Source organism: Leishmania mexicana, chromosome 17 (genome assembly GCF_000234665.1).
Source record: "Leishmania mexicana MHOM/GT/2001/U1103 complete genome, chromosome 17".
In the NCBI taxonomy this organism is placed as follows: Eukaryota; Euglenozoa; class Kinetoplastea; order Trypanosomatida; family Trypanosomatidae; genus Leishmania; species Leishmania mexicana.
The window spans coordinates 457,158-478,768 of NC_018321.1; the positions used below are offsets into that span (position 1 = coordinate 457,158).

The window sequence follows — 21,611 nt, forward strand, 5'->3', positions numbered from 1 at the left end:
TCGTTCCTCTTATCGGGCTTCTCAGCTTACGGGACCATCCAGTGTGCGCACGCACATGTGCGTGTGTCGCCCTTTGATAGCGCCTGCTTAGTTTATTTCGCTCTCCCTTGTCTTGGCGTCTTCACGACTCGGTCTCTGTTGTCTGACCTGCCGCACACCGTCCTCTCCGTTATCTTCTCCTGCGGGGTGCTGTGACGAGGGCGTGTGAGCAGCCTTTTCACACTGCCGCGCGTCTCGCGTGTGGTGGGCCACGGCAGAGTGCTTTTCTCAGTACCGTCATCTGCCGATCACTTGCCATCATGCCGTCGCGCCTTGCGCACATAACAACCCACTTCTTCAACCTCCCAGCCGCACAGGATGAGCCGACGTATGGCGCCATGCGGTCAGCGCAGGAGCTGACGAGCTCCACCACATCGGCCATGGGGGCCGCATCTGCCCATCGCAGAAATGGCGGTCCACTGGACGGGTCCAGGCTGATGGTGACCATGCGTCGCGGCGGCGGAGCCAGCGGAGGGAGTCACATCTACGCAGCAGGTGCGGCCGGACGGCCCTCCTCATCAGCTTCCTCCACCGTTGCCTTGACGCCGCTTCTGTCGCCTGCCTCACCTGCGTCACCGATGACCACGCGATGGCCCACCTTCTCGGTCTCGCCTGGTAGCAGCGGCGGTGAGCCTCGAAGCTGGACCGCCCTCGCCAAGGCGAGGCGAGCTCTCGAAGACAGCAGCTTTGGCTCCCCATCCTCACCGGTGCTGCCGAGCGCGGGGATCGGCGCAGATGCCGTGGGCATGGAGGCGGCATTGCCGTCGCTGCCAACGTGGAGCGCCGACGCACGCACCTGGTCTGCGAGCACGGGCGCTGGGGTGGCTGGGAAGGAGGCGGTAAGCGGGGTGACAGGCCTGGTCGGGTCGCGACACAGTTCGCCGCGCATCGGCGCTGCTGGCTACCACAGCACCCAGTACAGCGCTGCTGTGTCCATGTCGCCGACAGGGAAGCTTTCGTCTTCGTGCCGTTGGGCCCCCCCTGGCACCGCCGTGGGCCACGACCGCAGCACCGAGGGCATGCCGACTGGGGCGAGCGGGCGGGATGGTGACGGCGTCGGTGACCGAGGGGGTCCGTACTCCACATCAGCGGATCCCGCCACGACGCTGGTAACCGAGGCAGACGGCGACCTTCTCGTGCCGCCGTTGATGCACTTCGTCGAGGATGAGGAGGTGCTGCGGTATGTTGCTGGGCTGCTGAACCGCCGTCGCATTGACGAAGTTGCATCCGCTGTGGAGGCTGTCGAGCACGCGTCGGCAGAGGACCTCTCGGTGCCGCCCAAGGGGCTGAGTCGCGCGGTTGCTCTTCAACGTGACTATGTGCTTAGCGCTCCACAGAGCAAGTCCCTTCACGCGTTTATGATGCCGAGCAGTGGCGCGCGGAGCACAATGGGCCACCGCCGCGCACACCATTCTACGCTCGTGTCTGCGAGTGATGCCACGAGAGACGCGGTGAAAGGCGCGGTGGCCGGCGATGTTGGGATGGCTGCGCAGGGCCGTGACCGCTCTCGTACCGCTTCCCTCGGTTCGCAACTCCATTCAAGAGCCGAGGAGGAGGCCACCGCAGCGACGATGAGATCGCCTAACACAGGCAGCGCGAACACGGGCTCGCCCACTTCCCCCTTAGCTGCAACGGGCTCCTCGTTGTATCTGACAGCTCTGACGAGGCCGCTGTGCGACACCGGCAGTAGCGGAGTGCACTTGAGCTGCACCAGCAGCGGCAATGCGGCGGCAAGCAATCAGTCCGCTGCGCACCAGCGTAGCGGCAGGTCGCGCAGGTCTCATGACGCAGCAAAGTCAGGCGACTCTGCCTCGCCCACCACTGCAGCGTTGCAAGGGGCGGATACCGCGTCAGGGGGGCGCACTGCCGCTGCCGATGCTGCGATGGCCTCCGCGCCGCCGATCGACCTGGAGGGCTTCTGTCTCGCCGTGCGCCACAACGTGTTCGCCAACTACCGGACGCTGCCCGTGCACTGTGCGCAGCGGTCTTATGAGCAGCTACCGGTGCGGTATCGCGCCGGCCTCGACGCGATTTCGGCCGACGTGCTTCAGCAGCAGCAGCAGCGTGACCAGCAGCAGGGCAGTACCGATGCGGTCAGCGCCAGCGATGAGGTTGCCAACGTCGCGGTGTCGACGAGTGTCGGCGGCGGAGGGGCCGTGAACATGGGCCACCCTCGTGGCGGACGTTCCGAGGGGTCTTCAACGGGCTTGTCAGCAGCTGCGCCAGGGGCTGCGGGCTACGTCACAGAGGGTTGTCACGACCCCGTCACCTTCATTGGCATGGGCTACTACGGCTCTGGAGGTCGTGGCGGTGCATGGCCAGCCACCATGAACCTCTCCGGGAGCATCGGCGCCGCGTCGACGGCGACAACCCCAGCTGCCAGCCCCAGCTGGCTGAGCAGGGGTGAAAGCATGTGCCTCGACACGTCGGTGTTTCCTTCGCTTCCCTCGTGTGCTATGGAGGAACGAGCGGCAGCGACGATTGCGTCGCCTGTCTCGGCCCCCACAACCTCTACACCAGGAGGCGCCGCTGCGCCTGGGCCGATGGGCTCCCCATTGCCTTCGTCGTCGCCGACGTCTGCGGTGACCACCACGTCGGCCACAATAGGCGACGCAGCCGCAGGGGCAGGGCTTGTCTCCAGAGTGGCGCTGCTGCATCACGTCCAGCAGACCATTCAATCCTTCATCGCGCGTGGTGAGCGGGAGGTGGCGCTGCACTTTATAATGGCCACCGCCCCGTACCGCTTCTCTGGCACGACGGACAGCGACCGCGTACTTGCATTCTTCAACCAAATTCGCTTCTTCCTGCCGTCCCCGCGCTTTGGAATCGTCATGCTGGCGATGGAGGCGTGGCGCTCCCTGTACAGGCCGAGCGTCGGAGCCGGGGCAGCGGACTGCACGCACATGACACTGGAGCTGCTGGCACTGATAGAGACTTACCTATGCCATGGGCGCACGTACGCCGAGTACGTGTCAGGGTTGCTCATGCTGCGTGCGGTGTTGGCGCTTGCTATGGAAAACAGCCCTCTTTGCAGCCGTACGGCGGCGGTGCTGCTGCAGCACCGGTCCCTGCTGCAGGGTCGCTTGCCCACCTTCCTGCTCGCGGTTTGGCTGATACTGATGGAGTTCTACACCATCGACGACACCGTGTTGCCACCACGACGGGTTTTGCGCGACCTCGCCGCCAACGCCATGCAGGACCTGTTCACGGTGGCTCTGGAGCTGCACATGACGCTGCCGGTGCAGAACGTCGTCGCCAATGCCGTGAGTGTCTTCTTCACAGGCCCGCAGCCGCAGGCACAACTCGGCCTCTCTCCACTCGTCGCGGCGCTCTCTGGTGAGGCCGCAGTTTCGGTGGAGGTGGACCATCGTGGCGGTGCTGAGGCGAGCAACAACAGTTCCGTCAATGCCGACACCACTGCGGCGGGGGTGAAAGCCGCACACTCCCTGTACTCAAGCGCTTCGAACAACGCCGGCAAGAGCGTTGACTCTGAAGCCATGATGCTGCCTCTTCGCACTTTGGATGTGCCTGCTGCCGCCGCTGCTGTCGGCGTACGGGGAAGCGGAGCACCAGGAGCAGGAGCTGCCCGAAGCCCGTCCCCTTCTCGGCCTACGCCCAGCACCGGAAACGGGGTTTCAGACGACACGGCGAACGCCACGATGGCGCCATTGCCGCCGCATCGCGTGCCTGGGGCTGGTGGGGCCTCGGCGGTGGCGTCTGTCTGTCTCTCTCGCGACCCAACCGAGAGCCGCCGGTCGGCGCTGCGAACGGGAGTCGCCGCACCAGCATCACCGGCCCCACAGGCGCCAGCATCATCCTATCGCGCCGTCGCAAAGTGGATGTGGGCTTCTGTGAAGCGCGCTGCACGGCGCCTCTCCCATTCAACATCGATGCCGTCGCCGTCACCAGCGCTGGCCACCACTGCTGCCGTTGACGGCCGCCGCGACACGGCTGAGGCTGCTGGCGGGACACAAGATACATTCAGTAGCGCGCCTGGGAGGGTGTTTGCGCCGTCGGCTTTCGATCTACCTCGACGCATGGCATCAGCGCGCACCATGGCCGCCAATAGACACCCGTCGCCGCCGCTGCTTGTTGAAGTTCTCGAGGACATTTTCCGCGAGTCAATGGAAGCTGACTTGTCAGAACGCGCGGAGGCAGTTGCGCGATCGGCGGGCAGTGCGCAGCAGCAAGGACTCCTTTCGACAACCTCGGCAGTTGCCGGCGGTCGCTGGCTTGTACAGAGCAGCAGCTCACCTTTTTCCCAGGTTGCGCGACGGGTCTCTGTCACGAACAGTACCGCAGGCGGAGGTCGTGGCACCATGCTGTCCTCGTACCACGCACTTTGGCAGCCCAGTGCAGTCGGCTTGCCACTGTTGCGTTCAGGGTCGTGGGCGCAGCGTCGACAGCAGCGACGCAGCTTCAGCGTCACAGCTGCGGCGGCCACCACGCTGGGGCTGGAGTCGTCAGCGCTCAGCGACCCGGTGTGGGGCGACATTCCCTTCGATGGCACCGTGTCCGACCGAGACACGCTCTGGACATTACCGCTGGCACGCGCTCTCCGTGCGGCCGGCCGGCCGCAGACGTTGGAGGCCACGGTGGCGGCGTCGACGCTCACGCTGGGCGCGTTTCTGTGTGCGTGGAGAATAGCAGGTTTCTCCGACGAAACGGACTCTGACTATGCGGGGAGCCGCGCATCGCGGCATCTGAGTGGCATGGCTACGGCAACTGCGGCCTCACCTGGCGCCAGCCCTACAGAGGTCTCCATCGTTCCATCCGGCGAGCCACCCCTGCCGCGCTACTTCGGCCCTGCGTCTGGTGGAGCCGGCTCGGGCGACGCTAACCCATTCACCGAGGGTGTTGTCCTTCCACTCTTGACACCGGAAAGCCTCGTCGCAGCTGCAGGCTCCGGCGTCCTGGCGGGCTGTCGCGACTCTCTTGGTGAGTCAGCCTCGCTGCCGCACCCGTCACCCGCGACGGGTAGCTCGACGGCGATGCCACCTGGCGTCGGCGCTTCTAGTGGGGTCTTTGGGGTCTCTACAGGCGAGCCGGAGAAGCCGGTGTCGATGCTGCCGACGACGATTTCTGCGCTCGCCAGCCGCACCGGGGCGTCGCGGTGCCGCGGAAGGTTGCTGGCATCCACCGCCACCGATGCGGATCCTGAGTGGCAGAGTGTGGAGAGCGCTGCGACAAACGTCTACGTGCCTCCTGTGGCAGGCGTTGCGCCCCCCATCGTGGGGGCTGCACGCGCCACGACGGGGGCGGCACGAGATGAAGTGTCGGCCGCCACGCCGGCTGTGTCTACCGACATGGCAGCGCTGCTTGCGGTGCCACCATTGCCAGATCCAAGAGCAAGTCCGTCACTGCATGTGGCACAGGGCGCAGTAGGCACAGCCGCAGCGCCCGGCAACGGGTTTGACAACACGGGTGCGGATCATGTGCCACCAGCAGGACTGTTAGGAGCTGCCGCCGGCGCCGTCGCAACGCCTGACGCAGCCGGCCTCGTAGCGTCAGCGACGGTGGCAGGCCGCCAGAGTGGACTTCCCGCTACCATTCCGACGTCGACAGCGGGCTTGTGCAGGGCGCGCGCCCCTCCCACCGAGGTGGCGGATGTCAGCGTCTCTGACGACTCGCGCTCACAGGTGGGCGCGCGCGGCGGTGACGGTACGGCGAGGCTCACGATGGCGGCACCGAGGCCCGCTATGACTTCTGGTACTGCCGATGGGCGACTGAATGTGGCAGCACCAGTACCGCAGACCCCGTCCCTTTCTTTCTTCTTGCCCTCGTGGGCCGCGGCGCGAGTGATGGAGCGCTGCGTGCGTCCTTGCTGGGACGCCATCGGCCCTGCCGCACTGTCCTCCACAGCAGACGGCGCGAGGGCGGCAACGAGGCACACAAGCGCCGTAGTGGTGACCAAGGAAGCCGAAATCCTCCTCAGCAGCGTGGTGCCACTCCTCTCACAGTACTATGTGGACGCGCTCTCCGCCAGCACCGTGACAGCGGCGACCCAAGTACTCGTGAACCGTGCCATTCAATCAGTGAAGTCCCTCTCGCAGGGACTGCGTGATTGCAGTAGCCACCTCGGCGCCAACAGTCGTGGCGGGGCACCTACCGAAACGACCACGCGCGCAGGCTCAGGCGGCACCACTCTGCCCTCCTCGTCAGCGCCTCGCGAGTCTGACGTTGCGCCACGTGACTCAGACATGGGTGCCTCCCACAACGGCGCCGAGCCACCGGTATCATCGCCGCGTGCGGCGGCGCCTACCGGCACTGCCTCTGCCTCTGCCGCCACCACCACCGCCACCGCCTCGACACCATTCGCCTCACCGTTTTCGGCCTGGCCGGCAGAGGACAGCGCCCTCGTGGACGGCACAGAGTTGTTGAACGCGATTTTGTTCATGACGACGGTGGCGGAGCGCTATCCTGCTGTGTACGAGCGCATGATACATCAGAGACTCTACCCGCTACTTCATCACATATTACTGCTGCACAACGCCGCTGTCGAGGAACCGCAGCTGTGGCTCTCCATGCCCCCCTCCTCTGCAGCGGTGGCCGCACACTTCAAGGTTGGGGACCGAGCACGGGCGGCTCCGCCTCTGGTGCCGCCGCCGCAGCAGCTGTGCAGCTCGCAGTCCGTAACGTCTCCCACTGCCATGGAAGGCGAGGCGGTCATCCAGCGAGTACGGCTGATCACCGCCCGGGCCATGTATCAGCGCCTCGCAATGCCGGCGCTGGTCCTCCTCGCGCACAACATGCCTGATGACGCGTGTGCGCGTCGGTGCTACCCACTGGTGGTGCGGCTGGCGCAGCTGGGACTGCGACGGCCTTTCTCAATGGCATCCGTCACGACGGCATTGTGCATCTGTGCCGTGTACCCGCCCCTCTCCCGTGTGTGCCAGTCCGAGCTGGTGCGGGCAATGGCCGTCGTGCTGGCAACCCCAGATGACGGGCTCAGTGACGGAGACGACGATGGTGCCGACAACGCGGCGGCGCCGACGGCGTCGCGAGAGGCAGAGGCGGACGGCGTGAGGGCGAGGCACCACTCTCGTCGAGCACCGCCGCAGGCCCGGCCCGAAGATGAGCCGCGGGGCACTCGCGAGGAGGATGCCATTGCGAGCAAGCCAGCCGGGCCGACTCGGGCTGCAGTGCTGTCGCCTAGACCTTTCCCAATGACTGCTGCGACGGCAGCGGCGTCTCAAGCATCGCTACCGAGGCCGTCCTCGCGTCGGGCCGCGCCAACCACAGCTATCGCGGCCACCGGGAGCGCGGCCCCTCCGATGTGGAGGAGCCGGCTGAACCTCCAGCTCTTTTTCCCTTGCTCAACAAACGTCGGGCACCTGCGCCTCCCCGCGGCATCGATGCGGGCCGCGCGGCGCCGACAGGCGGTTCAGACGCGCCTCGTCAAGCACCACTGCTTCCGCGCCATGAGCCTCTTCTACAGCAGCTGGGAGGGCACCACCCTCCTCTTCCTCGAGGTGTGCCTTCCATACTTGTGGCACCCCGATGCGCAGCTGCGACTGGAGTGTGTGCAGTGCTGCATGCGCTGGCTGCTGTCGGACTGCTGGCACTCCACGGACCAGGCATTGCTGCATCACCATGCCGCCACGCCCACTGCCAGCGCGGGTGGTGTCGATGCAGCTCCGTCGACGGCGCTGACCTCGTTCCGGAACCGCGTGACGGCTGCCGTCACCCGCGCTCCAGTGCGCGACCCGCGCACGACTGCGAACAGTGGCAGCAGCGCCAAGGGTGGCGTGCACGGGACGGCCGCGCTGCGGTGCCTCACAACCCTTAGCGCGCCAGCGCCGACACAGACTGGACAGGTGCGCGTGCCGTACCGTGCGCCGCCCCGTCAGACCGCAGAGGTCCTTCGCAATGGTGTCTCGTCGGGGCCGGCAGTGCCTACTGCCACAGCCCGAGCACCAGGGATGTCGATCTGCACTGTGCAGCATCACGGACGCACGCACGTGAACGCTCTGCGAGAGGTGGTGCACCACTTGGTGGAGCTGGCCGTCTGCGACCCGGAGCCGCTCATTCGGAAGTGTGCGCTCGAGAGTCTCTCGCCGGAGACGTATCCTCTGCTGTACCCCCACGAGCCCTTCGTGCACCAGCTGTTCACGGTGCTGTGGGACAGTTATATGCCGAATCGAAGCAGAGCAGCTGTGCTGCTCTGCGCTCTGGCGCCGCTGAACCCGTCCTCTATCTTCCCACGCCTCCGCCAGGTGTTGGTCCAATACACAGAGGACTTGACGAATAGCATTGCGCGGCTGGCAGCTCCTTCCCTGCCTGCAAAGCGATCCTCAGCGCTTCTGCCAGTCGCCCCACCCGGGCACATCCACGAGGACGCGCTCTTTGTGTTGTTCCAGATCGCGTCTCGGCTGAAGCAATCAACACAGCTATACTTGCCGCAACTTCTGTCGATTGTGTCTTCGGTGCTGCGCAGCGGGTCGTCGCCGCGCGGGTCGGTGCTGCAGGCGCTGCACTTCCTCGTTGCCTTGCGTGAGGACAGCACCGAGGAGCAGTCGGCACTCTTCGCTCCCTTTTTCGACCTCGTTGCGCAGCAGCTGATCGACGGCGACGGCGACACCGCACGCCTGCTGGCGACGGTGGCAGCACTGCAGAGCTTGCTGCAGCAGTTCACCGGCTCGGCGCACTCCTCATCGCAGACCCTGCCGATGGTGGTTGAGCGCCTGCACTCGCTACTGTACCGCAAGCCATCCGTTGTGACGGAGTTCGCCATGGCTGTGCTGCAGCTACTGGGCACAATCAGTAGCATCGAGCCGTGGGACGCCGAGGCGGCGCCGCGCGCACCTGCGCTACTGCGACGACCGCAGAACCGCTACCCCTTGCCACCGCTCTCCTCGTCGGCTGGCGTGCTAGGTCGCGGCAGGGCAGTGCGCTCAAGGTGGCTCGACAGAGATGAGAGGGCAGACAGCGCTGCAGAGGCACTTGCGCAGTTGCAGAAGGCTGACCGCTTCGCTCCGTTCACGGCGCGCGCGTGGTGCGATACGGTCCTGCGCGCGCTGATGCGCACCGTTTCTGGATACGTGAATGGGACGATGAGCCAGACCCAGGGAGGTCTGTGCACGTGTCTCGCCGCCATCATGAACATCTTGACCAACACCGTGGCCATTCACCATCTGGAGCTGTACCTGCCGACGGTGCTGACGCTCGTGATTGACCTCCTCGAGAAGCGGCAGACGCGGTGGCGCGACATCGAGACAGCTTATCAGTCGTCGGCGCACAATCCGCACTCGAGCACCACCACCGCGACGGGCCGCGGGGACGGCGCGGCGACGGCGGTGGGGCCTGCAGAGGTAGGTAAGATCAACGACTCCTCGGAGGCGATACGGCTGCTCTTCCTGCGGAGACTGTTCGACCTGGTCCTTGTCGCCGGTCGCCGTATTGGTCCGATGTACCCGCTGCTGAATGTTTTCCTGCGCGGCAGCTGGAAGACAATGTCACCGCGCGGCCTTGTACAGTGCTGTGAGGTGCTTGATGCCCTGTGCTGGGCAGTGCCGGACTTGCTGCGCGACGACTGCGACGTGTGGATCCCGTCGCTGCTGGAGGCACTGATTCAATACGACGCGCTGGTGGTGACGCACCGTCGCGCACACGAGGGGGTGCCAGACAGCGCGCCCGCTGCAGCCAACACCTCGACAGGAGCTGTGGCAACCGGCATCGCCGCCGGCGCCGCTGTTACGCCTACAGAGAGTGAAGAGACCCCAACAGCGCCGGCCAACACATCGCGGAACTTCTCGGCGTCGGCGAACCGTATGAGTCCTGCCCGACATGGGAGCGTCGTTGCTGATGCGAACGACAGCAGCAGCAGCCCGCTGAAGAAGCCGCACACACCGTCTCAATCGCTGCACAGCGCGGCAGTTGTTGACGGTACCGAGGAGGCTCCGTGGGAGCAGCAGCTGAAGCTTGTCTATCAAGCCTTGACCCTGTGCTTGACATCGCTGCAGCCGCTAGTGCCTCCGCTGGAAAAGCGGTTCGTTGCGGTGAGCCTGTCGGAGTGCCTGAAGTCGTCACACGTGCCACGCGGTGAAGCAGTGCGACGCACCGCAGCGCCGACAGCAGCGGCCGCACCAACGGATGGCCGCACGGAGCAGGGCGCCGGCTTCGATGCGGAACATAGCGCCACGCTCGCCACATCGACACCTTCATCGCTGCAGAGCCTTTGGCCAGCCACCGGCGCCACGACGGCGTCAGCCGTTTTCGATCTGATGGCGGACCCGCACGAGGAGCTCATCTCCTTCCTGAACGCGTGTGTCTGCAGGCCTCTGCTGGAGTACATGGTGCACAGCAACCTCTCCACTGTCTCCATGAAGCTGGTCAAGAACCTGCTGTCGCGTTTGGAGTCGCTGAGCGCCGTGCATGAGGAGGCGCTGCAGCGGTTGTGGGGCGCCATGAGCCGGCGCACCGCGTCGCTGCTGTCGCAACCCGAAGGCAGCGGCGGGCTATCCTGGATGCCGGATGTGGCGAGCGGCTCTGCCACCTGTCCCGATGGCAGCGTCGGTTCGCTGGCCGCGCCGGCGCGCGCGCAGCTGGAGGTGAAGCTACGCGAGGCGCGAGAGTTGCTGCATCTGCAGTGTGCGCGGCAGCACGAGGAGGGCGGTGGGTCGGCCAACGTCAGCGGCTGCGGTGCCGGTACCTCCTCGCTCACTGCCTTCTACGCAGCGCCGCGATCGGCGAGTGAGGCGCTGTGGTTCAACAACGCTGCGCTCAGTCGCATGTGGGTGCAGAGCGCCGACCGCGCGGTGACGGTGCGGCGCTACTTTCCTTTCGACGCGGTGCACACCTCCTGGGAGACCGAGGGAGAAGTCCAGCTGCTCGGGTGTCTGCTTGTGTCGGCTGCGTGGCACCACCCGCCCTCGACGACCGCGTTCGCGACGACGCTGCACACGTACTTTGCGCAGCGCTTCGGCCCTGACAGCGTTGCGGTGGCCTACGTGCGCTGTATCTGCTCCAGCTACTATAATTTGTGCATGCCGCTCGCGTCTGCGCATGACGAGGAGATGGTGGTTAAATGGGCTGTGCAACAGCAGCAGCGAGTCGCAACCACAGGCTCTGGCAGCGACGCCGGCACTGAGAGCGACACCTCGCTCACCACCGTGACGCGGTCGGCTGTGATGCGCGGCCCCGGACTCCATGATGCCGCTGGCCAGATGACGCGAGAGGGCAGCGCCGACGTCATTTTGCGTCATCCGAGGTCTCCTGTTGCCCAAGCAACTGCGGCAGCGGCGCCTGCGAGGAGGAGCACCGCCGCCTCGCCGAAAGGCGGCGCCGCATTGTCGGGATTATCTGGCATGGGCAGTCGTGCCGTCAGTTGGGAGGAGGACGCGCCGGCGCTTACCATCGCGAGAGGCGAAGGCACATCCGCGTCCTCCTCTGCCGCTGCGACAGCCTTCGCTGGTGCATCTGGGACACGCGCGACGACTCGATGGGCCCAGAGCAACAGCGCAGCAGCCTCGCTAGGCTCAGTCCTGACCACCACCGCCATCGTGCGCGGAGACAGCACGAGCGACATGGCGTTAGCGCGCCCCATGGTGACGTACCCGAGCATGGAACGCCTTGACAGCAGCAGCGACGGACGGCGGTCAGCTGAGATGAACACAACGGTGCGCTTCTCAGACCATGACGAGGATCAGGACGGCAACGGGCGCACGTGGACGGATTCGCACTACACACGCCACGCGAGGAGCAGCAATGGTGGTAGCGCGATGCCACACCGGGCGCACATCAGTCACCAGCAGCTAAGTGCGAACCAGCTCCATCAACCGCAGTACCCGTTGCCGACTGGGACAGCCACCTCGACACCCCTCTGCGGCCCCAACTCCCTACCTCGCACTATCACGGCACACAGCACCAATGGCGCAGATACGTCGCCGTCAACGACGCATAACCACAGCCCCACAACAGCCACCCTGGCCATCCCCGTCGAGGCGGGTGTCGGCGGCTCCTTGGACAACTACGTGAATGCCTCAGCACCTGTGGGTCTGTCTGGCCTCCGCAGCGGAAGCGGCAGTGGCTCCTCGTTCTATCCTGGGAGCTTCTTCACAAGCGCCGTCGCCGCGGAGGGGCGGGTCGGCTGCGATGGCGGTGCATGCAGTGGTGTCGTGAACAGCACCCCTCATCACCATCACCCACACGCCTCGCTCGGTGCGGGTGACGGAGGGCCGTCAGCAGACGTGGAGGCGGTCTACGGGCGTGGCAGCAGCGAGGCCGTGCCGCCTGCGCACGCGTCGGTCGGTGGCGGCACTGGGGTGCACCTCACGACCCCCATATGCCGTCCCTTTCAGCTGCCCCATCCGCAGCCGTTCCCGACAGGACAGTCGCACGCCCCCTACCCCGTCAGCAGCAGGGCCTCGCCGAATGTGAACCTTGGCCCGCAGCCAGCGGCTTCACCAACAGGCAGTGCGGGGATGCTTGGGGTCGGCTCTTTCACCGCCGCCTCCGTCGATCACCCCTGGGGCGTTCTGGGACTTCCCGCTTCGGCCTTCAGCCCTGTCGGTGGGGTTGGTGGGGGCGCACCTGGTGGGCCCGGCGGCACGCCGCCACCATGGCGCTTCGCGTCGATCGCGGCGTCCGTCACTGCCGCCGATGTGGCGTCTCCAAACAGCTTTACGATGCCGCCGTCTAGTGGTGGTGTCGGTGGCGCTACTTTTCCTTTTGCTGTGGCCTCCCATGATGCTGCAGCGGTGCAACAGCAAGCGTGTCGGCGACTGTCGCCCCTTGTCTCCCATCCGCCTCTGCATCACCACCTGTCGAGTGGTACCATGGCGGCGCCAGCCACGGCAACTATGCGGAGCCGCGGCGGCTCAGGCAACGACTTGAGCGGGCACCAGCTCCAGCCGCCGCCGGTGCACCAAGCGCAGAGGCAGCTGCCTCCCTCGCCTTTCTCTGCCGAGGCGAGCGCCACCTCGGCTACGACTTGGACAGCCGCCGCCGGCGCGGTGCGTTCAACCACGACCACGGCGGCGGGTGCTCCGCCGCTGAGAGCAGAGGCACGCGTCTTCACATCAGCCGTGCAGTCGCCAGCTGCGACTACGCAGACGGACAACGACGGCCCCACCTCTCCGGCTGCGGCGGCTGCTTCCGATAGGCTGGGGAAGGAGGCAGCGACGTCGCCGTGTGTGGCGAGAGAGATGGCGGAGGCGTGTGCAGCTTTCGCATCGGCGCACGAGGCTGGCGAGGTAACGCACAAGAATTCGCTCATTGCGTACTTTGAGCTGCATCGGTCTATTTCCGGGCACGGCTGGCGGTCGTGGTGGGAGCAGTTCTGTCTGTACTTGCTGCAGTGCAGTCCGGACTACTGCATCCAAGCCTGCGAGCCCTTTGCGCGTCAGCACCACATCGCCTTCTCGTACTCGGAGCTGCTGCCCTTGGCGCTCTTGTCAACGCTTCCGTCTTGCACCGTGGCGGAGCTCGTCGCGTGGCTTCGAGCGCTGCGCGACTTTTACGCTTTCCACACCGACCCTAGTGCTCCTGTGCCGCAGCAGGTCGCCTCCGGGGTGGCCCGCGTCGCACACGATATCCGCCTCTACCACCGCACATTCTTCCCACCAGAGGTGGTGTCGCGAGTCGTGGACGTCTGGTTGCCGGAAAGTGTCGTGGCGGAGCTCGCGAATCGCTCGCTCAACCCCCCGTTGCGCATCCTGTATCTGGAGCAGGACCTGGCCCGCTTCTTCTCCTGGGGATGTACAGCGCTGCTCATGGTGTCTGCCGATGACGTGGCGAGCGCGTTGGAGCGGACGCTATTCGTGCAAGACCCGCGCTTCCAGCAGTGGCTGAGTGCGGTGGCGGCGACGGCATCAGAGATGCGGAGCAGGGACAGTGCCGTAGCCCGTTCTCCAGGACGACGGCGTCGCAGCTGCAAGCCTGTGGTGAGGTCGGCGGCAGCGGTCGCCAAGTCGTCGTCGTCAACCATCGGCATCCTAACTCCGTCAGCGCTGGAGCTGCTTGGCTTCCACCGCGCAGCCGCACTCGAATATGTGCGCTTGTACGAGGAGCAGCAGCTGAGCGAGCGCCGTGACAGCCGCCGCGGTGTGGCAACGGAAGAGGATGAAGCTGCACAGTGTAGTCCAGGGTCAACATCGAAGGACACGGCGGCTCGGCACCACTCAAGCGCCGCTGCTGCTAGGTTGATTGTCGGGGCGATGCGCTGCCACATCTGCCTGTGCGACTTCGAGGCGGTGCTGCGGCTCTGGGAGGTCGTTAAGGGCAGGGGCGCTGCCGACACGACCACAGCGATGACAAGCTCTTCCCTGTCTACAGACGGTTGCAGTGAGGCGTCCGACGGCGACAGCGGCTCAGCCGTGGTGAGGAATAACTGCAGACGGGCTAGCTCGTGCGTGCTGAGCCCCGAGACAGCGCGGTATGTGGTGATGTCTGCCCAGGCTCTTTCTCGATGGGACTACGTGCAGGAAGCCGCCCACTACGCCTTTGGCTGCGCCAGCGCTGGCGGACTTTCCTGGACCACCGGCGCGCCGCAAGCAGTGCAGGAACACACGCACAAGTCGGGCGGGCCGGCTGCAAATTCTGCCGTGACACCACATGTCCAACAGCTGCCGCAGCCACCAGGCAACCCTCGGTGGGCGGAGGATGTGGGAGAGGAAGGGCGCGCCGAGCAATTCCTGGACAAGGTCTTCTCGTCGGACTTGCCCCCCGGGACGGACGGCACGGTCGAGCTCCGGGCGGTCGATCACACCCGCGAGTCGCTCCTGCAACGGCAGATGGAGGTGTTCGTTGGCGCGGCGCTCGTGGCGGCGCACGATTATGACGGCGCGAAGCGGGCCTTGACTGCTGTCCGCGACGGACTACGTGACTCCTACGCGGTCTTCCACAGCGATAACAATCGCGTGAAGCTTGAGTGGAGCAGCGTCTTCCAGCAGCTGTCCGACTTGGAGGAAGGCATGCACGCGCTTGAGCAGGTGCCCGCAGCCCAGGAAGGGATGGGTGCCGTGCCGACATGCACGGAGAGCGGTGGCACGTCCGCGGCGTGGCCAGGCGCGAAATTGCCAGCTCTGGATCGCGAGATTAACGGCAAGCTCTTCCCCGAGGCAACGGTGCGGCGTCTGCGCAACATCACGTGCCGACCGGTTTCAGCCACCACCACGATCCTGCAGCTCTTCATGATCATCGCCGTCCGCAGCGCCATCGCCCCTGTCACCTGGCAGCTTGACAACGTCCTCGCCTTGGGGGAGAGGCTCGAGAAGGCGGGTCAGCCCATGCGTGCTGTGCAAGTCCTGCACCATTACGCCAACCTGCCTGTTGTCGCCACGTCCTTCACGACCACGGCGGTGAAGTTCAAGCAGCAGCTGAGTCTCGAGATGCTGCGCCGTCTGATTCGCAACTTGTCTAGCGAGAAGGACCTACGCGAAGTGCACGCCTGCGTGCAGACAGCGCTGCGGAACGACCTGTGGCTGGCGCGCTGCGCCGCAACGCGGCGGATGAGTGCGGTGTCGCCGACCTCCTCATTCTCGGCGTCACCGTCTGCCGCGGCTGCGTCGTCGTCGTGGCCGCTGCGAAATCAGCTGGCGATGGATGGTGCTGCCCCGCGCGGTTCCATGCTCACCGCACAGGAGCTCGGTCCGTCGCTGTCGCACTACCAGGTGGATCTGCTGCTTCTAAATGTTGCATGCCGGCGTCGCCTGGCCCATGTGCTGCTGCAACGTGCGCCGCTTGCACACCGGCCCTCACCGGTCACTGTCGCCTCGGCCACGCCGGACGTGTCTGCGCCGCTCGCAGACGCGACAGCGTCCAACTCGGCACCGTCGTGGACGTCGGACGCGGTGCGGCCCCCCACCAACACGCTTTCACTTCCCATCGAGGTTGGTAGGACACCTCGCCGTGCCGCAACGGATGTCGTAGAGGACGAGAAGGCCTCCGGCACAGATCCCCATTCGCCGGCCAGCTCGTCCATAACGCGCCAGCCCAGCGACTTTCCAGCTACGGCTGCGGCTCCGTTGTCCGCCCGGAGCGGCGCTGACTCAACAGCAGGAGCAGCAGCAAAGAGCTGCACCGGTGACGGTGCAGGCTGTCGTCATGACTCCACAGAAAGCGGGTGCGTAGACAGAAGCGACACTTTGCCGGCGCGGGAGCAGCGCGCCAAGATGGACGAGGCGGCCACTACGGCGATGGAGGAGTCCGTGGAGGGGAGGGAGGAGGGCGTTCTCTCGCTCGACAGCATCACAGGGAAGACGGCGATGTTTGCCGAGTACTACCTGCTCGAGCAAGCTGTCGCAGTCACCTGCTACGTGCCATCCGTATGGAGAGAGTTCGGGCTCGTCTTGTTCGATGTCTGTATGGCCATTCACGCGGAGTGTAGGTCGACAGGGGACGAGGAGACGAAGCAGAACTTCCTGGCACAGTCGGCCAAGGCGATTCACGGCCTGCAGCTTGCAGCGCAGCTTTGGCGCAGCCAGTCAGAGTCGGTCTTCAGCCGCGGTATCGGCCCCTTCCCCGCCACGATGCCGCGTCGCCACGGGCATGCACGAACGGCGTTGCCCTCGGCCCACTTGCTCTTAAAGGCGCTGTACTTGGCAGTCACGTGCGAGGTCATTGTACAGGACGACGCGCGGGCTGCAGCCGGCGCCACCGAAGCAACAACAGCGGCGGCGGCCGCCGCAGCGGTGGTGACGACTTCAAGTGTGTCGCTCGCCCCTTTCTCTGCATCTTCGCCGGCGCCGCTGCCGTCATCGTTGGGAGCCGGCAGCAAGACTGCGAAGGACGCAGAGGAGGCGGAGATGGCAAGCGGCACAGGCGGTGGCGGTCGCACTTGTAGCGTGTTCACGACTCCACGGGCCTTGTCTGCGAGTCAGCGCACAGAGCAGCCTCGCGCGGGAGCGTGTGAAGCTGAGACGGCAGCGGGGACCAAGGCGGAGAACAGTAGGGGCCCGACGGGCATCGAGAGTGGCGCCGACACCACAGGGCAGCCTTATCCACATTCGGCCTCGCAGCCGCAGCCGACCGCTGCTGCTGCCGCCGTTACCGAGCAACAGGGTGGCTTTGCCTGCCTAGACTTTTCTCCCCCTTCGTACCTGCAGTGGGCCGCCGTCGCTCCGTTCCTGCTGGCGGCCGCTACCCATCACCACAGTCTGTACGCGGCATTGCGGGACATGTGCGTGCAGTCGCGCGACATGCTGCGCCAGCTGGTGTTCCCCCTCATCGCAATGTTCGAGCATGGATTTGGGACCATGCCTGCGCCGCAGGCCAGTCACCCTCGGTATCGCAGAGCCTCTACTGCTGAGGAGGCGCCTGCGGCGACAGCTTCGCGTCACCTCACCAGCACCTTCGTTGCTTTGGGGAGTGAAGGGCAGGAGGGTGGGCGGCAGCAGCAGAGGAGCGGACTCGAAGCTTCTGCGCGCGTGTTTGAGGGTGAGGACGGCGACGAGCAAGTCACTGGCGTCAGCTGCTCCAACTCCACTGAGGTGCCGTCGCTGTTGGAGCACCCAGGGGTGGCAGAGGGAGACACCAGCGATGCTGGTCTGATCGCGAAGCGCGCGGCATGGACGTCGGTGATAGAGGTAACAGACGGGCGGCACAAAGGAGGGCGCAGGGTTCCCTGCGCGGCGCTGGCGACCTCATTGTTGCCCACCCGCGCCAGCACCTCCGATAGTGAAGCGGCAACGCTCGGTGGCCCAACTGCGTCGTATACGATGTCGGCGTCACACCGCCTTGTGTCTCCGCGGGAGCGTCCGCTGGAGGAGGCGGAGCGGGAGGTTTACTCGTCGCTGCTGGCCGACATTGCAGCCGCCAGTCCTGGTCATCGGCGACTCATCCAAGAGGCTATGCAGCTGCACAGCTTTGTGCGTGGGCTGTGGGAGGTGCCGACAGCGGCTTCACGAAGGCGCAGCTCGTTGGGTGCAGCGGTGGGGCAGGACGGCATGGACGCATCGTTGGCGTCGTTGGGTGTCGTCGAGGGAGCACCGCCTCCAACACAGCGCGCACGTGAGGCGGCGTCTAGTGGAGCTGCGTCGCATGGGGCCACCAGGGGCAAAGGCGCTGCCTCGGGCTTCGTCCCCATTGACGACGCCGGCGGCATGCACGGAGAGATGGAGCTGCTGTTGGACGGCTTCTGCCCCTTACCGGCGCCACTGTGGCTGCTCCCCAGCGTGTTTGGGGTGGGGATGACGACAGGGGACGCTGGCGGTAGCCGCGGTCACGACAACACCGGCAGTGATGAGGGTGCGTGGGCCGGGAAGGCCCAATCCGGCGGCCTTGGAGCTGGGCTGGACGCGGCTGCTCGAGGCCGCCCGCACGGCGGCCAATCAGGCGGGCCGACCTCACCTGCTTCCACTGCGCCTGCCACACGGACGGCTGGATACCGCGGTGCGCGGATGGACGATGGAAGCGGCGGCGTGGCAGGGCTGCCTCAGTCGTCTGCGACCGGCCTGCCGGCTTCCGCCGCAGCTGCCCACGACCAGCGGGCCGCACATAGCACCACCAGGTCCGCTGTCAGGTTTGCACCCACGGCGGTGCCCACCATAATGCATGTGCGAAGGTACGCCGTCCTGAAACCGGCCCCGCACCACCAGTGCGAGGAGGTCGTCTTTGTAATGCTGTCGGACGGCTTGGTGTGCCGCTTCCGCCACGCGGCCCCGGCGGTGACTAACAGGAGCGGAGAGGCCTTCGGCGCGTGTGAGTCACCACACGGCGCAACGGACTCTGCCAACGCGCGGCTGGGCCAGTCGAGGAAAAGCGGCGCTGCCTCGGCTGGCGCTGGTGCGAAGGATGCCCCAACCGTCAGCGGACACTCCGGGGCAGGCGGGTACGTGCTTCCCTACGCCTTGATGGAGCAGATCGCCTCGCTGCTTCTTAGCCACCTTCCCTTGACACATCTGCAGCGACCGTTTGTGCTGCCTCTTTCGGTGCAGGATTACATGACGATGCTGCCAGAGCACAGAACGTCGCCGCTTATTCTCGGCGCAGCAACGGCAGCGTCAGTGCGGTCGGACGACCCACAGAGATGGAGGCATGACATGGCGCTGCTCACCGGCCCGTCAACTGGCAGCTCGGCTGCTGCGCTCCGCACAGCAACACAGCTGCTAGACTGGTCGTCTGACGCGACTCGCACGCCGCCGTCGCTGTATCACCTCATGGACGACTACACGGTGCACCTCCGCGTTCGGGAGATGGCTTTGGCGGCGCAGGAGGCGGTGGAGGCCTACCCCGCACTCGATCTCGACGCGATGCAGATTGCCGCAGAGACGGGCCGGCGCCCCGGCGTATCGGCGGACAACGCCTACCCATTCAACTGGGCCTACGGCTATCCGGTGAGCGCCCCACCAACGGACGAGGCGGCGGTCGCGCTGACGAAGTCACACAAGTATCGCGACCTTGTACAGCGGCGCCGCACGAACGAGGAGCGCTTTGACCAGCTCGTCGCCGCGGCCTACGATGACGGCTGCGTTGGGCCGCTCATCGCGTTCCTTCAAGGCATCCTCGCCACCCGACCGTCACCGCCACCGCCGCCGTCGTCGTCGCCGCCAGCGCCAGAAACGCAAACTGGAGCGGCGGCATCCGCCAACCCGGCAAGCACCACGGCGACGGCGACATCGCCTTTTTCCGCCTCCTCTTCCGCGCCAGCGCCGCCGTCGTTCCGCTCGCCAGAGGAGACGTTCTCGATGCAGCAGCGGCTCTACGCCTATGCGGCCGTGCTGCCGCGCACAGAGGCGCACTTGCGCAGTGTCCTGGCAGCTCTTTCAGCGGTTGTCGCAGGCGCCGAGGACCGCTTGACGAGGGAATCATCGACGCCCTCGTCTTCATCGTCGCCGCTGTCGCCTACCGTGTCGCCTGTCCTCAACACGGAGAAGCGGCGGTACGGTCACCGACAGGCCTTTACTGCCACACAGGCTACTTCCCTCTCGGCGCGTGAGCTGCAGGCATGTCGGCTCGCTCTTTTCCGCCTGGAGAGCGCTCGCTTCAGGCTTGCCTTGAACGACGCATTCAGTGCTGACAGCAGCAATGCAAGTCACTGGCTCGAGGCGCGCCGCACGTATGCGAAGGAGCTGTCCGAGTGGAGCGTCATGGAGTACCTCCTCGACGTACACACGCGCGAGTGTGGGACGGTGCTTGTGAACACATACGATGGCCATGTCGCGGTGCACGCCTTGGGGAGGTACTGCCTTCAACCACCGCCACGGCAGAGTCGCGGCGCGTGCGCGAAAGAAGCAGCGACGTACGCGGCTGACGTCGCCCCCCTTATCGTGAGCCCGTTTCCGACACATGACGCAACGCTGTTCCGGTTGACTCCGGTGTTGGTGGCTGGCCTCCCGTTGCAGAGTGCCCACGCCGCCTTCCAGTACCACGCCAGCTCCGTACTCTACGAGATTTTTCAGTACGGGCGAGATTTGACCGGCATTGCCACCTACGGCGTGGACTGCGTGACGGCCTTCGCGCACGCTGCAGCGGCACCTAATGCAGCGCCTTCGCCGTCGTCGAACACCTCCTCGATAGAGACGCCGCTGTCGACGTGTAGATCGGAGTTCTCTGTGACCGCGAGCGGCGACTTCGGTGCTGCTTTGCCGAGTCGTCGTGCGACACTTCGACCAGAGGGCAACTGTGCATGCGCATCGGGATCGGTGAACGCCGGCGCCGCCACGGAAGGCGGCCCGGGGCCGAGCGCTGCAGCGTCGCCACGACGGGCCGGCACAAAGGCCGCTGCTGCACCGCCAAAGAAGCAGCGCGAGGTCCCCCCGCCGCTCGAGTCTCTGGTCGGCGTCCCCGCGGCCGCGACCTCCGCCGCGCCCTCTTCCGCTTTCGCTGCCCTCCCTGCGCGTGGCGCGGCGCAGCGCCATCCGAATCCGCCGCTCGACGAAGGCGCCGACGCTTCGACGCTGCCGCCACCGCCACGCTGCTTTGACTCCAGCTCCTTTCGCTTGAAACTATCATACAACGTGCTGCTCGTCCTGCACGAAGAGGCCGAGCGCAGCGGGCGAGCAACCATGCTGCGCTTGCTACGCAGCCAGCGGGAGGCTACGGAGGCGCAGTGGCTGCACGTGACACCGACAAGTCCGTCCGGGGACGGAGACGAGGGCAACGCCGTGGAGGCAAAGGTGTCGGTTGCGGGCCACGGCGCAGCGGAGGTGAAGACGGGCGGGACTCCGCCGTCACCGCTGTCGACTGCGGCGGGCGACGATGAGGATGAAGATGACCGCGCCCCGGGCTTGACGTCGGCGTTTGACCTTGTTGCCGCTATGATCACGGCAGCCACAGATGAGGAGAACCTGCTCGGAGTCGACGGTTTATGCCCTCACACGTGGCGGCGGTGGGCACCGCACTGGTAGCGCATTTTGTATGCGCGATGGAGGCGAGGCCTCTGGTGCTTTTTTTCTGGCTGCTGCGCTCCTGTGCATGTGCCAGTGTTTCTCACGACAACAGTGCTGCAGCCTGCACCTTCACGTGTCTATTCACGCGTGTCAGCGTGCGCTCCGTGAGGCTGAAGGAATGAGCGCAAACCATGAGCGGCGACAAGGTCGGCATCAACCTGACCTTCCGCTCTCCCTCTCCTGCCCTCACTGCACTGCAGCGGCGTCGACGCACGACACGAGGACGTGAGGTCCAGCTAGGCG

At 65.8% G+C, this 21,611-nt stretch overlaps 1 protein-coding gene across 1 annotated transcript; it reads left to right on the forward strand.

Annotated features, from left to right (window-relative positions):
* Positions 1-1,922: 1,922 nt before the first annotated feature.
* LMXM_17_0990 (conserved hypothetical protein) lies at positions 1,923-21,326 on the forward strand (the record flags this gene model as incomplete). Its single annotated transcript, XM_003873915.1, has 1 exon — positions 1,923-21,326. One exon carries the CDS (start codon positions 1,923-1,925, stop codon positions 21,324-21,326), a length of 19,404 nt encoding a protein of 6,467 aa, XP_003873964.1.
* Positions 21,327-21,611: the final 285 nt, after the last annotated feature.